The sequence below is a fragment of the Astyanax mexicanus genome, chromosome 2 (genome assembly GCF_023375975.1).
Source record: "Astyanax mexicanus isolate ESR-SI-001 chromosome 2, AstMex3_surface, whole genome shotgun sequence".
Classification (NCBI taxonomy): Eukaryota; Metazoa; Chordata; class Actinopteri; order Characiformes; family Acestrorhamphidae; genus Astyanax; species Astyanax mexicanus.
This window is the reverse complement of record NC_064409.1, coordinates 73581009-73596482: the sequence shown is the minus strand read 5'-3', so window position 1 is coordinate 73596482 and position 15474 is coordinate 73581009. Positions and strand designations below refer to the sequence as shown.

General features: G+C 38.1%; 1 protein-coding gene across 3 annotated transcripts in view; it reads left to right on the top strand.

The window, feature by feature from the left end:
* Positions 1-15474, top strand: part of LOC103042852 (collagen alpha-1(XIV) chain) — a 144071-nt gene that overhangs the window by 68893 nt on the left and 59704 nt on the right. For all 3 annotated transcript variants that reach the window (XM_049475237.1, XM_049475236.1, XM_049475238.1), the window contains 4 exons: positions 11054-11183; positions 11417-11539; positions 12253-12402; positions 13668-13784. In XM_049475237.1, the coding sequence (XP_049331194.1) occupies positions 11054-11183; positions 11417-11539; positions 12253-12402; positions 13668-13784 (520 nt within the window). The remainder of the gene's footprint in view (positions 1-11053; positions 11184-11416; positions 11540-12252; positions 12403-13667; positions 13785-15474) is intronic.

Genomic DNA, 15474 nt, shown 5'->3' with positions numbered 1-15474 from the left:
ACTGTTCAAAATTCAGTTTTTATGCACACACATATTTTAATTAATCAGCTAATGTTTTAATTACACAGCCTTATATTGGTTGAATCAGAATAAGAAATGGCAAGAACTTTAAGTCCGCAGTACTGAGACTGAATCCCACTGGCCTGCAGTCGTCAGGCTGTTTGATTGGATGGTGCAGTAGCCGAAAGCAAGGCTGGTTTGTTTTAAACATGCCATCTTCTTTTTTTAGCATGCCGTTTTTACATATTCCATTTGTGTCTGCTTGATGTATGGGCAGGATTAGGCTGTGTCCTAAAACTTTAAGTTTCAGCGGTTGCAGCAGTGCTGCTATAAAAAACACACAAAAAAAATGCCACTAAATTATATGTTTTCTCACAAAGCGTTTTAAGGTTTTTGCTTTTTCTTCCAGGGCTAAATTTGCGATTTTGCGATTCTTTGTGCCGATATCTCTAATTAAAGCGCCTGTTTGAAATCAATAGCGTGTGTATAAATTAACTGGCAGGGCATCAGCACCCTGCGAGGAGTGGACAGCTCCGTGGGCGTAACAGTGGTTTCGGTTGATTGAGTTTTGTAGCTTAAACGGTTCCCCGGCTCTCTTTGATTTGGGGCCGCTTTGCCACCTGGCTGAAATGTAATTTTCTGCCCAAAGTATAAATACTTCATGAAGAGTGCACACGCTATAAAATGTCTTTGGGATTGGATTTAGAGTGAGTGTGCACGTATGTGTGAGCGTGTGCTCGGGGATGTGCTATTTCGGGGGCCGGAGCCGCCTTTCTAAATCTCAAAATTGATTCGTCAGGCTTTAAAATCCTCTGGTGTCTCGGTGCTGAGAGTTTTGGAGGCCGAGCTGGACCAGTGGAGAGTGAGAGAAAGTGTGTGAGAGAGAGAGAGAGAGAGAGAGGGAGAGAGAGGGAGCAGACGGAGACAGGAGCGGTGGTGCAAATATCACTTCCTACCCTGAGTAATCTTAGTAATTAAACCAGCACATTATTATTTATTCTCATTGAGTCCCGCTGTGGCCCTGCACCTCGTTGGCAGGGCTCATTTAATAGGGATCAGAAGTTGTCCCATTGCACTGTGCTGCTGGTACAGTAGTTTGCATGCCATTAAAGAAGCATTAAAGCAGGTGTTTAATATTCAAGTTTATAAATTTAGTCTCTGTATAAAATACTGTCATCTATAAAATTGAGAAGAGAAGCTAAAAAAAGGAGCAGCATAGATCTAGATCTGTTTCCTTTACTCCATTAGGATTAGCCCTATTGTTCTGGCACAGTATGATGTATTAAAGCAATGCTGTATCTAGTGTTAAGCCAAGCTTTACCATTAATTATTAAATTAGGTAAAGCTTTCACACTAACACTAATTTCATCTAATTAAACAGTTGGGGAGATACAAAAAAGTGCAATCACAATTTAAATTAGTACAGGGGTTGGACAATGAAACTGAAACACCTGTCATTTTAGTGTGGGAGGTTTCATGGCTAAATTGGAGCAGCCTGGTGTTCAATCTTCATTAATTGCACATTGCACCAGTAAGAGCAGAGTGTGAAGGTTCAGTTAGCAGGGTAAGAGCACAGTTCTGCTCAAAATATTGCAATGCACACAACATTATGGGTGACATACCAGAGTTCAAAAGAGGACAAATTGTTGGTGCACGTCTTGCTGGAGCATCTGTGACCAAGACAGCAAGTCTTTGTGATGTATCAAAAGCCACGGTATCCAGGGTAATGTCAGCATACCACCAAGAAGGACCAACCACATCCAACAGGATTAACTGTGGACGCTGTAAGAGGAAGCTGTCTGAAAGGGATGTTCGGGTGCTAACCCGGATTGTATCCAAAAAACATAAAACCACGGCTGCTCAAATCACGGCAGAATTCAATGTGCACCTCAACTCTCCTGTTTCCACCAGAACTGTCCGTCACCACAATAAATTATTGTGGTCTAAAACCAGGTGTTTCAGTTTCATTGTCCAAACCCTGTGCATCACTCATTTGTATGGGGTCATCGCCAAGGATATCGGACTGTAACCTGTGTATTTACCATGTTAAAACAAGCTACGTTGGATAAAGCGCTCGCTAATATCGCCCTGGCTTACCAGAACACCCAGCTTTCCTCAGTGTAGCGCTGTCAGTTGGCATTTATTAGATCTAACTACGGCTAGTGATTAGCTGCTAGTGCTAATGCTGCTGCACCCAGCCTTAGTGGAAATCTGGAGATCTAAGCTTACTGTAAATAAACAAAAGCGTTTTACTCACCCAAATAAACAGTTTTTAAGAGAAAAATCCAACACTCGTTTGACTTTACAGTTTTGTTTGTTTGCTTAGCTTAGCTTTGCTTTAGCTTCCCACCACCACCACCCAGCGGTGAGACCTGCTGAATTAGAACGAAAACAAATGGCGACACCCCTGTTTCTTACTAGTGTTGCATAATGCGCCATTTAATCCAGTGCACCTCATGTATGAAAATAGACCAAAAAAAAAACGTTCATATAGTGTGAACTACACGGTAAGCACCAGATCCCCAGCTCCGATACATCAGCTAACAGCCTGTGCTGAACAACATCACAATGGGAGTGATGAGGGGAAGAAGAGTGGCATCTACTCATGCCTATAGTGCTCTCTCAGACTCTGGCTGTTGATACTAAAGCATGACCAAGGATCAAACTTGCAGTGTGCTGAGCGACTCAGAGCCTCTGATTCACTTTATTTTAAATAAAAAATTAGATAAGCAGGTGTTTTCAAATTTCTAAGCCATATTGTATATTTATATTTAAAAAAATGCATGCATCAAAGCTTAAAAACAAGATCTAGCTGCCATCCTCCTGGTCTGAAACCTAATAACCTATTAGCAAGCCTTACTAGCCACATTAGCCTCGTAGCTCATATTCTCATCATTTCTGTACATTGCCATTTTTAGCTGATCCATCTCCTCAATAATTAGACAGGGTGGAGTATTCCATAATCCTGACCTTCAATTTCCCTGATATAGCTTATCCAGGCTTTCCCAGGGACACTGAGATCATTATTATAGAATAACCTTCAGTTCAAGGTAGATATTTTGAACTTTTATGATTACGAGGCAGAGCTTTTATAATACACAGCCTTAGATGGTCAGTGTTCTCACTCACCTCTCACCTTCATTAATGTAGAAACTGCTGACTACAGTTATAATACTCTATATGGACAAAATAATTGGGACACCAATCCATTTTTACACTCTTTCACAGAAAAATAACACACCAAGAGATTCATTGTTGGATTGGATCTTGGGTACAGTATGAGATGCATTTAAGAATGTATGCGTACAGGTTTTGTATGGCATCCTACGGCATATTTACACACAGTTGTTGCAGCTGGACCTGTAGATCCTGTAGCTCTACACTCGTAGATTACTGATTACTGTTTTGGTGTGTTTTTTCTACGCTTTTCTCAGTTTCTCTTTCAAGTCTTATAACACAGTAATTATATCAGACAAACACATGCCCTGATCTCTTTTACTCCAGAAGACATACGGCTGCTCAAAAATATAATCATTTAAAATGTAAAAGGAAGCAGAATTGTTATATTTTCCTGGAACTGATCATGTTTTGGTCAAAAGTTTACCAAGCGCCTGTTTTTTTTTGTTTTTGTTTGTTTTTTTTTTACTTATTTTTAAATGAATACACTTTAAATATATTCACACCTAAGAAAAAATAGTTAGACTAGAGTGTATAAGAGTTGAAAGCATAAGAATATTGATGATAGTTCATTACATGGCTTATTAATTATTACTTTGACAAAATACATGGAGAAACAGCATCAGGCAGATTACATTTTCTTGAAAATCACACCTCTAGGATACATGTAGATACTAAACCTAAACCTGACACTCAGAGCAGCCTATGCCTTTCAGTATTTTAATCAGGACACACAAAGAAAACTACTGTATATACAAAAATGTAAACTTTTTAGTCTAAATAAATAATTTAAAAAAAATTGTGAAAAAAGTAAAATATATAAAAGCTATATAAAGTGGTGCGCACACCATACCTAGCTTTAGTTTGAGTAACGCAGGTAGTTTCACACTTTTTTTCTGTGGACACTTTTGAGTATTTATTTACTGATATTATTTGGTTTGAAACATCATGTAAATTATGTTTGAAGCACTAAAGATAAATAATATTGTTTGGGGAAGGAGATCTCACTTTTTTAGGTGTTTTTCTCAATGGGCTTCTTGTAGATTTAGCTTTACCACACTGGGATGTGATCACTATTTTTAGAAAGAGTAAGTTCTGCCCTTTCTAACCGTATATGGATTATGTTTATGTGTGAAGGGATTCCTGAGTAATTAAGCTGAGAACACAAGGTGCGATTTTGGATGGAAAATCTGTCCATAGAGTTTTAAAGGTTAATGCACAATTAGTTGGTGTCCCTTGTATCACTACTAGGGGTAACTGAATCTCATATACAATGGCTTCCAGATTGTCACAGCAATGGCATGATTAAAGCGCTCACCACAAGACCTCCGTATCTAAACCCAACTGTTTAGGTAAATCATCTATCAATCCTGGATTTAAAGGACACAATGATCTTGCCATCCTGCTTCTCTCAGTCCAATCACATGCCTCACCCAATGTCTTTTAACCCTTAGAACCCCATTGACGCAAATTGTGTCAAAATCGCGCATTGTTTATACAGCTTAAAGAAGACTTCTGGTGTAAAATGGACTTTTGCTGTAGTAAAACATGATAAAAAGTACTTACTTTTGATGAATAGCACACCTCCATTCTCCCACAGCGTTCTGAGATCCAGAAATTCTAACAGTTTGTCCAAACACCCTTCAGACTGGGTAACACGGGGCATAATTTGCCCCGATAAATCATTTTTTACACTGTTATCCAGCTCAAAGTAGCTCCACACCTCTTTGCTAGAGTCTGGAGAGCCCTGACATTTAAAACAAGGCATAAATTACTTGATTAATAAAAAGTGCACAAGAAGCTTATTAAAAAAAAACACTGTTTACATCCTATAGCTTCAGCTCCGAGCGCCGCCATTACTGTACTGATAATGACATAGACATATATATTTATATATACATAGACTCTACATAGCGTAGCAGCCGGCACAAGGAGGCAGCCTATGCGGAGTCTATGTATACAGTATATATGTCATGTTATTTTCAGTACAGTAATGGCGGCGCTCAGAGCTGAAAGCTAGCATTATAGGATGTAAACAGTGTTTTTAATAAGCTTCTTGTGCACTTTTTAAGTTACAAATGCCTTGTTTTAAATGTCAGAGCTCTCTGGATTCTAGCAAGGAGGTGTGGAGCTACTTTGAGCTGGATAACGGTGGAAAAAACGATTTATCGAGGCAAAATATGCCCTGTATCACCCAGTCTGAAGGGTGTTTGAACAAACTTTTAAAAGTTCTGTATCTCAGAACGCTGTGGGAGAGCAAAGGTGTGCTTTTCATCAAATGTAATTACTTTTTATCTTGATTTACTACAACAAAAGTTCATTTTACACCGGAGTCCACCTTTAAAAGGCCAACTCCCACTTTATAACTAGAGAGTATTCTATGGTTATGCACGATAGTATACACTTAAAATGAGTTGATATTAACTCTCAGAGAGTTTATTCCAAAAAAAAACAGAATTTGCTGTGTATTTTGTATCAGTCAGTGTATATTTTTGCAGCCTTTCAGATTTCAACACACCCAAAAAAAGGAGCATATTCGAAGTACATTTGATCTGATGGGACTGAGGCTTTCAGCTCAGACTGCTTTTAGAAGGAATCAGCCAGTTGGAACAGACATCATTTACATATATGAGTCTTTAAGGCATGGTGTCGAAAAAACAGCCTGTTTAATTCTTAACGAAGGGAAGTTGGAATTTGGTCATGCAGAAATTAAATGTGACAGTTTTTTGGTACATAAACCCACACAAATCCAAATCATATTCAAGGAAAGCATTATGGGATTTTAATGCTGGTGCAGCTCACCACGTTTAGCAGGAGAGAGACTGACATAATGAGTTATGAGTCTATGAGACGCTTTAGAAACGAGGATTTGTGGAATCGTTTGGTGTTGGAGGATAATTGCAGAAAAGGAAAAACATAAGGATTTGGACACAAATCTAAAACTATTCTGAAACTGTTGTGAAACTGAACAATATTTTTAACCAGTTTTTTTTATAAGTGGGGGGTTTTACTATTTTCCTCAGATTCCTATGAAGTCAGCCAACCGCAACTTTCTAAGCTGCTGGTAAAGCCGGGGTCACACTACGCGGTTTTTACCCCAAATTTCATCCCTCAATATCTGGGCTGTGTCTGTGCTGGTTGGTTCTAGTCTGCAGATTTTTCTTCAGTCTAAGTTGACAGTTGAAGGGAGGCATGTCTGATCTTTTTTATATATATATTATATACAGCTCTGGAAAAATGTAAGAGACCACTTCAGTTTCTGAATCAGTTTCTCTGATTTTGCTATTTATAGGTTTATGTTTGAGTAAAATGAACATTGTTGTTTTAATCTATAAACTACAGACAACATTTCTCCCAAATTCCAAATAAAAATATTCTCATTTAGAGCATTTATTTGCAGAAAATGAGAAATGACTAAAATAACAAAAAAGATGCAGAGCTTTCAGACCTCAAATAATGCAAAGAAAACAACAATCAATATTTGGTGGAATAATCCTGGTTTTTAATCACAGTTTTCATGCATCTTGGCATCATGTTCTCCTCCACCAGTCTTACACACTGCTTTTGGATAACTTTATGCTGCTTTACTCCTGGTGCAAAAAATCCAAGCAGTTCAGTTTGGTTTGATGGCTTGTGATCATCCATCTTCCTCTTGATTATATTCCAGAGGTTTTCTATTTGGTAAAATCAAAGAAACTCATCATTTTTAAGCGTTTTTTTTTTTTTTTTCCAGAGCTGTACTAGTGTAATTCAGTCAGTGACTTAGGGCCCTATTTTAAGTGATCTAAATCGCACCCATCAATGCGTGCACAAGGCGTAAAAAAATTGACTGTTGATAGGATGTAGTATAGCAACGAGCATCGCTATGTGCCTGGCAAAGGGTGTACAATGGGGCCCTTATTCTCCACAATTTGTGTTAACTATCATTGAAAAATGAGCAAAGGAATGCAATTTCTAGGCTTTTTTTTAGCTAGTTTTGTATTTTAAACTTTTGTGTGGTGTTCATATTTTTGTTACTCGTTTACTTTGTTACTTGTATTTAATTCAGCAAAATTAAGCAATTTTGCATTAAAATGCTTTACACATGCTTGCTTCACCTAAATTGCAAGCAATATAAACAGCTTACATGGTTAATATTTGCCCTTTACCTTTCTTTTGTTACATTTCTTTTAAAAAGGGCTACTCTTTTTTATTAGTTTTTTAATAAAATGTAAAAGAAAATGAATTAAACTCAAGATATGAGTAGAAAATTTGTTTAGTTTCAAATTTACAAATGAAGCAATGTTTATTAGCCAAACATACTGTATGTAATATAAATGTGTGTGTGGGGGGGGGGGTGGGGGTTAGTGTGTGTTTATGGAAAATGTGTTTTGATATATGTTTTTCACAGAAAATGAGCCAATGCCAATGAGTTTGAGTTAGAAAAAATATTTTTTTAGTATCATTTGATGAAAAATGAAAACGGGTCCCACAGACCCGAACACCACACAAGGGTTAATGTTATGTTCCACCTTATATAATGAAGCAGGCAATAATATGTACATACATGTCCGGTCCACAGTTTAGCTGTGCTGTCTATAGCCAATCAGAGAAGAGTAGGTTGGTACATCACACACAGTCAAGAATTAAACACAGAACAGGCACCTTTCAAACATAGAAAATGAGCTGAAAACGGCAGCAAATTTTAGAATTACAGATCTATATATCAGAAGGACAGTTAATATTACTATTGACAAAATGAAGATTATTGTGTCTTGCTTTATTTGTTTTTAAATAAATAAATAAATAAATAAAAAACATATCACAGACACACCCACACTGCAAGCCCGGAGATTCTGCATGGTGGAATGCTTAGAAAAATACAATGTGGTAGTGGACTCGTGTACCCTAATCCTACATATATAAGTTAATAGTATATATTTTAGTATGTAGTATTCTGTGTTTAGTCACTGCATCTCCAGATCTGGTCTGAAGTCCTTGAGCTGAGCTTAGAGTGTTTCTTTAAGTGGAACTCTTGTGAAGTGCAGAGGGCTGGAAATGCGAGCGAGTCGTTATCGCCAGAACCCACAGCGATTACCGAGGCGAAGGTTTTACGTTTTATTGCACTGTAAAAGAAAACTCGGGCCCTGAGCCACACTGAGGGCACGTATTATGAAAGAACATTTGGCAGCACCTCAACATGTTTCTGAAATAGATTTCTGAAAAACATGTTTGATGGCTTTGTTTTCTTTTCTTTTTCATTTGTGTTTGATTGCTTCAGATTCATTCCTTCTCTAACTCTTGCTCTTTTTTTGCTAGGGAAGTGCTGATGAGGGCCAGTTTCATCATAATTTTTGATGGTCTTTGCCGTGACTGCAATTGAGGATACTTTCTTGAAATGTTTTTTTTTTCTTGAATTGCTTTAAATTTGCTCTTTCTCGTAAGGTTTTCCTGTTTTTGGAAGCCCATTCATGTCATCTTAAATTAACCAAAAATACGAAACTGCTATTTTATTATTTTGAGATAGTAAGTCATTATTTTGAGATAGTAAGTCATTATTTTGAGATAATTAGTCATTATTTTGAAATACTGTCATTATTTTGAGATAATGTCATTATTTTGAGATACTAAGTCATTATTTTAAGACACTAAGTCATTATTGTGAGATACTAAGTCATTGTTTTGAGATACTAAGTCATTGTTTTGTGATGACAAGTCATTATTTTGAGATACTAAGTCATTATTTTAAGATACTGTTATTATTTTGATATACTATGTCTATTTTGAGATACTAAGTCATTCTTTTAAGACAGTCATTATTTTAAAATACTAAGTCATTATTTTGAGATACTAAATTATTATTTTGAGATACTAAGTTATTATTTTGAGATATTAAGTCATTATTTTGAGATACTAGCTCATTAGTTTGAGATTCTAATTCATTATTTTGAGACACTAAGTCCCTATTTTTAGTTTTTTCCAACTATCACAAAATAATAAAAAATAGTATAACACAATAATGACTTAATATCTTAATATAATGACTTACTTTCTCAAAAGAGTGAGATAGCAGTTTACTTAATAATAATAATAAAAATGTGCTGGATTAATTTTTTTATATATATGGTGGGAATGGGCTTTTGTATTTCTTCAGCGCACTGAAACAGACAATTCTACCAAACACAATAAAATTCAGGGCTAAAGATTTGAATGGATTGGGAACATGTTTGGTCCAAATGTCTGCCCTGTGGCTATAGCTGTTCCCTCCTGCTCTTCAGAACAGTTCATCCATGTTAGACCCGGGGCAAAGACGATCAAAACAGCGCTTAATTAAACCCTGAAGAATTTAACTGACTTATTTATTTAGCTACAAATATTCTTTTAGAGTTTTTATTGCATGCATGTTTATACGGATTTGACTCCAAGTCTCTGGATGTCAGAAGCATGCAGAGTAAGAAGTGAGGAGACGGCATGTGGAGATGGGAGAGGTGGCAGACAGGCAGAAGGTGGAGAGAGTGTCAGAGTTAGACAGGCTGGAGAGTCACTCTGCATTGATTTAGAATAGAACAGGATGGATTTCAGCAACATTTCAGATTCCAGGGAGGAATCAGAGGTCAGCGTATAAAAGGACAGGTTTTATTCCATAGTAGATGCTTTTGATACTACAGCTTTCCACTGTGAAATACAGGGTTTGGACAATGAAACTGAAACACCTGGTTTTAGAGCACAATAATTTATTGTGGTGACGGACAGTTCTGGTGGAAACAGGAGAGTTGAGGTGCACATTGAATTCTGCCGTGATTTGATCAGCCGGGGTTTTATGTTTTTTGGATACAATCCGGGTTAGCACCCGAACATCCCTTTCAGACAGCTTCCTCTTACAGCGTCCACAGTTAATCCTGTTGGATGTGGTTGGTCCTTCTTGGTGGTATGCTGACATTACCCTGGATACCGTGGCTCTTGATACATCACAAAGACTTGCTGTCTTGGTCACAGATGCGGCAGCAAGACGTGCACCAACAACTTGTCCTCTTTTGAACTCTGGTATGTCACCTATAATGTTGTGTGCATTGCAGTATTTTGAGTAAAACTGTGCTCTTACCCTGCTAACTGAACCCTTCACACTCTGCTCTTACTGGTGCAATGTGCAATTAATGAATATTAGCCACCAGGCTGCTCCAATTTAGCCATGAAACCTCCCACACTAAAATGACAGGTGTTTCAGTTTCACTGTCCAATCCCTGTATTTGAGACAACTGACTAGATCAGGGGTCAGCCATTAAGTTACGATACTTTCCAAGCCATTAGGTTGCGGGCCACAAAAAAAAAAACTGTTTTGGAAAAAGAAGTGTAATGGGATGGAATGAGTTTTACAGACTAGTAGCTCTCCAGCCCAGAGGGTTGTTGAACCCAATTGTAGAACAGATTATCTCAAAGCAGGTAAACCCAAGAAGAATGAAAAAAATATATATATAAATAAATAAACACACCGCTCCTCATGCCGGATCGAACCTGTGTCATCAGGGTCATGGTCCAATACACTATCGCTGCCCCAGCTAGTGTATTGGGACACGGCCGGGGAAAAACGCCCTTATAAGGAGATAAGAAGAGCCCAAGAACGGGCGTAAAAATGAGAACGTGAAAATGAGAAAACTAAAGTCATGCTGAGCACATCAGAGAGAGAGAGACAGGGAAGAAATGTAAACAAAAGCTCACCAGAGAAGCATTTTATTATTTATTTATTTTTTTAAATTATCGTTCATTATAGTTTAAACAACCTCATGGGCCGGATGTTTCATGCCACCTATTGCTGACCCCTGCTCTAGGTGAAATGCTGAAATTGTTAATATCAGCTGTATCAGTATATAATATCAGTGCTGCTGTGTGTTTTGTGTAGATGATGGTTCCTGGTAATCAGAACGCAGTGGTGCTGCAGCCTCTGCTCTCTGATACGGAGTACAGGGTGAGTGTGACAGCTGTTTACGCTGATGGAGATGGACCGTCCGTCACTCGCTCTGCTCGCACTTGTGAGTATTCTCTTAGTGAAACGTTCATGAATAATGCAGTGTGTGCTGTTTAACGGGCTTTAGCAATAATGTAAATGTGGACAAATGAATGGGGTCTGCAGGCGTATCATGTATATATATATATATATATATATATATATGTATATATATATATATAAATGTATGAAATGTATCCTGACCCTGATTTAACCCACGATCTCCTTCTCTTTTATTAACCCTCTCTCTCCACTCAGTGCCTCTCTCTGCTCCTAAAAATCTGAGGGTATCAGAGGAATGGTACAATCGCTTCCGCATCACCTGGGACACGCCCCCTTCTCCCACTATGGGCTACAGGATCGTCTACCAGCCAGTCTCAGGTGAACCCACACACACATAGCATTTCTCACCTCCAGAAATGGTTTAATATCTGTACTATTTGACCTTCTACTCCATATAGCAATAACAATATTAGAAATGACTTTAGACTTGATAATAAAACACAGTGGATCAACACCAGCAGATGACATGTCTCTCCAAACCATCACTGATCATCAGTAAATGTTACATTTCATTTGTAAATCAAGAGATCAGAGTCTGGAGGAAGAGTGGAGACACACAGTCCAAACTGCTTGAGGTCTAGTGTGAAGTTTCCACCAATCAGTGATGGTTTGGAGAGACATGCTGATCATCTGCTGGTGTTGATCCACTGTGTTTTATTATCAAGTCTAAAGTCAGTGCAGTTTTGTTTTCCCACAAAATCTTACAGCACTTCATGCTTCCCTCTGCTACTGACAACTTTTATGAAGATGTGGATTTCATTTTCCAGCAGGACTTGGCACACTGCCCACACTGCCAAAAGTATCAATTGGTCTTATATCACTTTTGGCTGTAAGACATTATCATCAACAATAAAATAAATAAAGACGTCAAATAGATCACTCTGTGTTTAATACATCTATATAATATATGAGATTCACATTTTGAACTGAGATACTGAAATAAAGTAACTTTTCAGTGATATTCTATTTTTTAGCTGCACCTGTACATTTTGCAGTCTGTTGAAGTTTGTATGTTAATGATCTGTGTGCAGGGCCGGGTCGAGCTCTGGAGACGTTTGTTGGGGACGACGTGAACACCATGCTGATACTGAACCTGCTGAGTGGCACAGAGTACAGCGTAAAGGTCATCGCCACCTACACCACCGGCTCCAGCGAGGCACTGACCGGCAGAGCCAAGACCCGTGAGTTCAGCACCCAGACCACAGCCCACAGTGCAGCATAGAAGAGCTTGACCGTGCTGGTGGCACATCATGACCAATCTGGTTGCCCGGCATGTCCAAGCATGATCAGAATCAAATGCAGCATACACCGGTTACAGTCCCCATCACCCACCACAGACCAGCTGCCCACCATCCAGTTCATGCCACCTGCCTCGGACTAGGTGCTCACTCTCCACTACAGATTACATCCAAGTTAATAGGAACTTTAACTAGATGTTTTCTAACTGCTAGCTCTATATGTATGTATAATGACTTTTTAATGTTTAAGTTGTCTGACCAGAGGAGGATGGGTCCTTCTCTGGAATATAATCAAGAGGAAGATGGATGATCACAAGCCATCAAACCAAACTGAACTGCTTGAATTTTTGCACCAGGAGTAAAGGCATAAAGTTATCCAAAAGCAGTGTGTAAAACAGGTGGAGGAGAACATGCCAAGATGCATGAAAACTGTGATTAAAAACCAGGGTTATTCCACCAAATATTAATTTCTGAACTCTTAAAACTTAATGAATATGAACTTGTTTTCATTACATTATTTGAGGTCTGAAAGCTCTCCAACGTTTTGTTATTTCAGCCATTTCTCATTTTCTGCAAATAAATGCTCTAAATGACAATATTTTTATTTGGAATTTGGGAGAAATGTTGTCTGTAGTTTATAGATTAAAACAAGAATGTTCATTTTACTCAAACATAAACCTATAAATAGAAAAATCAGAGAAACTGATTCAGAGTGGTCTCTTAATTTATTTTCAAGAGCTTTATATTAGCCTTGATAATACATGTGATAGTACAAGGTACATGGGAGCCTTGGTTCCTGCTAAGGTTCCTTCCTTCTCCAACTCTAAGGAAGTTGTTCCATGCCTCCGCTGCTCACTGTGTTTAACACTGTCTGGAAAAAAAAAATAGTCTCCATCTGGATGTAAGTAAGTAAAAGATGTGGGGTTGATGCTGCAGTTGATCTGCAGGTTTAGGTTCAGCAACAGTATGTGCTGAAAGAATTAGGTGAATATAGATCAGGTTATTCCATCAATGGATTATTTTTTTCTTCCCTGATGAACACGAACATATTCCAAGATAATAATGTCAGGATTCATGGTGCTGGAATAGTGAAAGAGTGATTCAGAGAGCATGAGATCATCATTTTCACACATGGATTGTTCATCACAGAGTCCAGATCTTAACCTCTTTCTCTCCCTCTCTCTCCCTCTCTCTCTCTCTTTCTTTAGTTTACCTGGGTGTGTCTAATCTGAACACCTATCAGGTGAGGATGAACAGTATGTGTGCTCAGTGGCAGCCCCATCGCCATGCCAACCAGTACCGTGTGATCATCGAGTCGCTACTGAGTAAGTAAACTGTAAAGTTTTTTAACATTTTAAACCCCTACTCTTACAGATCAAATATCATTATGAATGAATAATAAATATGCCAATAACGTATTAGTGTTTACTTAATAAATAATACGGAAACAATTGATTTACTTATCTTTTTATCCACTTCTTTTACTAAAGCAATAAGTGCCTCCTAGACATCAATGTACAACCTTATAGTTACTGAGTTAATTAAAAAACAGTGGTTACCTGTTGAGGTCGAGCTAATGCAGATATTCTGGGATTTCACCATTTATTCTAGTCAATTTGTGCACTTTTGTATTTTAATATACACTATGTTTAAAATACACTATCAGTCAAAGGTTGGACACACCTCAGTGTTTATTAATCTCATCCAAACTATGATAAAAAAACACATGGAATTATTTGGTTAACAAAAATGTGTTAAACAAACCAGGATATGTTTTATATTTTAGATTCTTCAAACAGCCCTTCTTGTTTAGATTAACAGTTTTGCACATCTCGGCTGGGTTTTTTTAGTCAGCTTCATGAGGTAGAGTCATCTGGAATTCAGGCTTTCAGTTAACAGCTGTGCTGAACTCTTCAAGAGTTAGTTACTTGAATTTCTTGTCTCTTAATGTGTTTGAGAGCATCAGTTGTAAAGTAGTAAAGATGTAGAGTTGGTGAATTACAGTGAATAGTTCTATTTGAGTAACGTTATAATCCATATTATGAGAAACAAGAACTACTCAACTAAGTAAAGAAAAAAAAATCTAAGAACTTTACAAGTATCCTTGTGCAGTGCAGTCGCAAAGATGTCAATAACGTCATGATGAAACTGGCACTCATCAGGACTGCCCCAGAAAAGAAAGATCAAGAGTTTCCTCTGTTGCACAGGATAAGTTAATCAGAGTTACCAGCCTCAGAAACAGCATCAGATGTGATTTTAAGGTGAATGCCTCCTGTAATCTCGGTCACTTACTGACCATGTTTTTATAGGAGTGCTAAAGTATATGTTTGTAGTAAAGATGTGTATGGAGGTCTACGTATGAGGGTGTATGAGGGGTTTTGTGTTAGTTGTGTTTGTGCGTCTCGGTTTCACTCAGTTAGAAAGACAGAAGCCCGAGGCTCAGCCGGATATAAGAGCCAGACACACACACACTGCACTGCATACTTATGAGACTCTATCACTTACAGCTTGTGTGTGGATGACTTGTGTGTATATATACAGGGGTTGGACAATGAAACTGAAACACCTGTCATCATTTTAGTGTAGGAGGATTCATGGCTAAATTGGAGCAGCCTGGTGTCCAATCTTCATTAATTGCACATTGCACCAGTAAGAGCAGAGTGTGAAGGTTCAATTAGCAGGGTAAGAGCTTTAACAGTTTTGTTCAAAATATTACAGCAATGCACACAACATTATGGGTGACATACCAGAGTTCAAAAGAGGACAAATTGTTGGTGCACGTCTTGCTGGAGCATCTGTGACCAAGACAGCAAGTCTTTGTGATGAATCAAGAGCCACGGTATCCAGGGTAATGTCAGCATACCACCAAAAAGGACCAACCACATCCAACAGGATTAACTGTGGACGCTGTAAGAGGAAGCTGTCTGAAAGGGATGTTCGGGTGCTAACCCGGACTGTATCAAAAAACATAAAACCACGGCTGATCAAATCACGACAGAATTCAATGTGCACCTC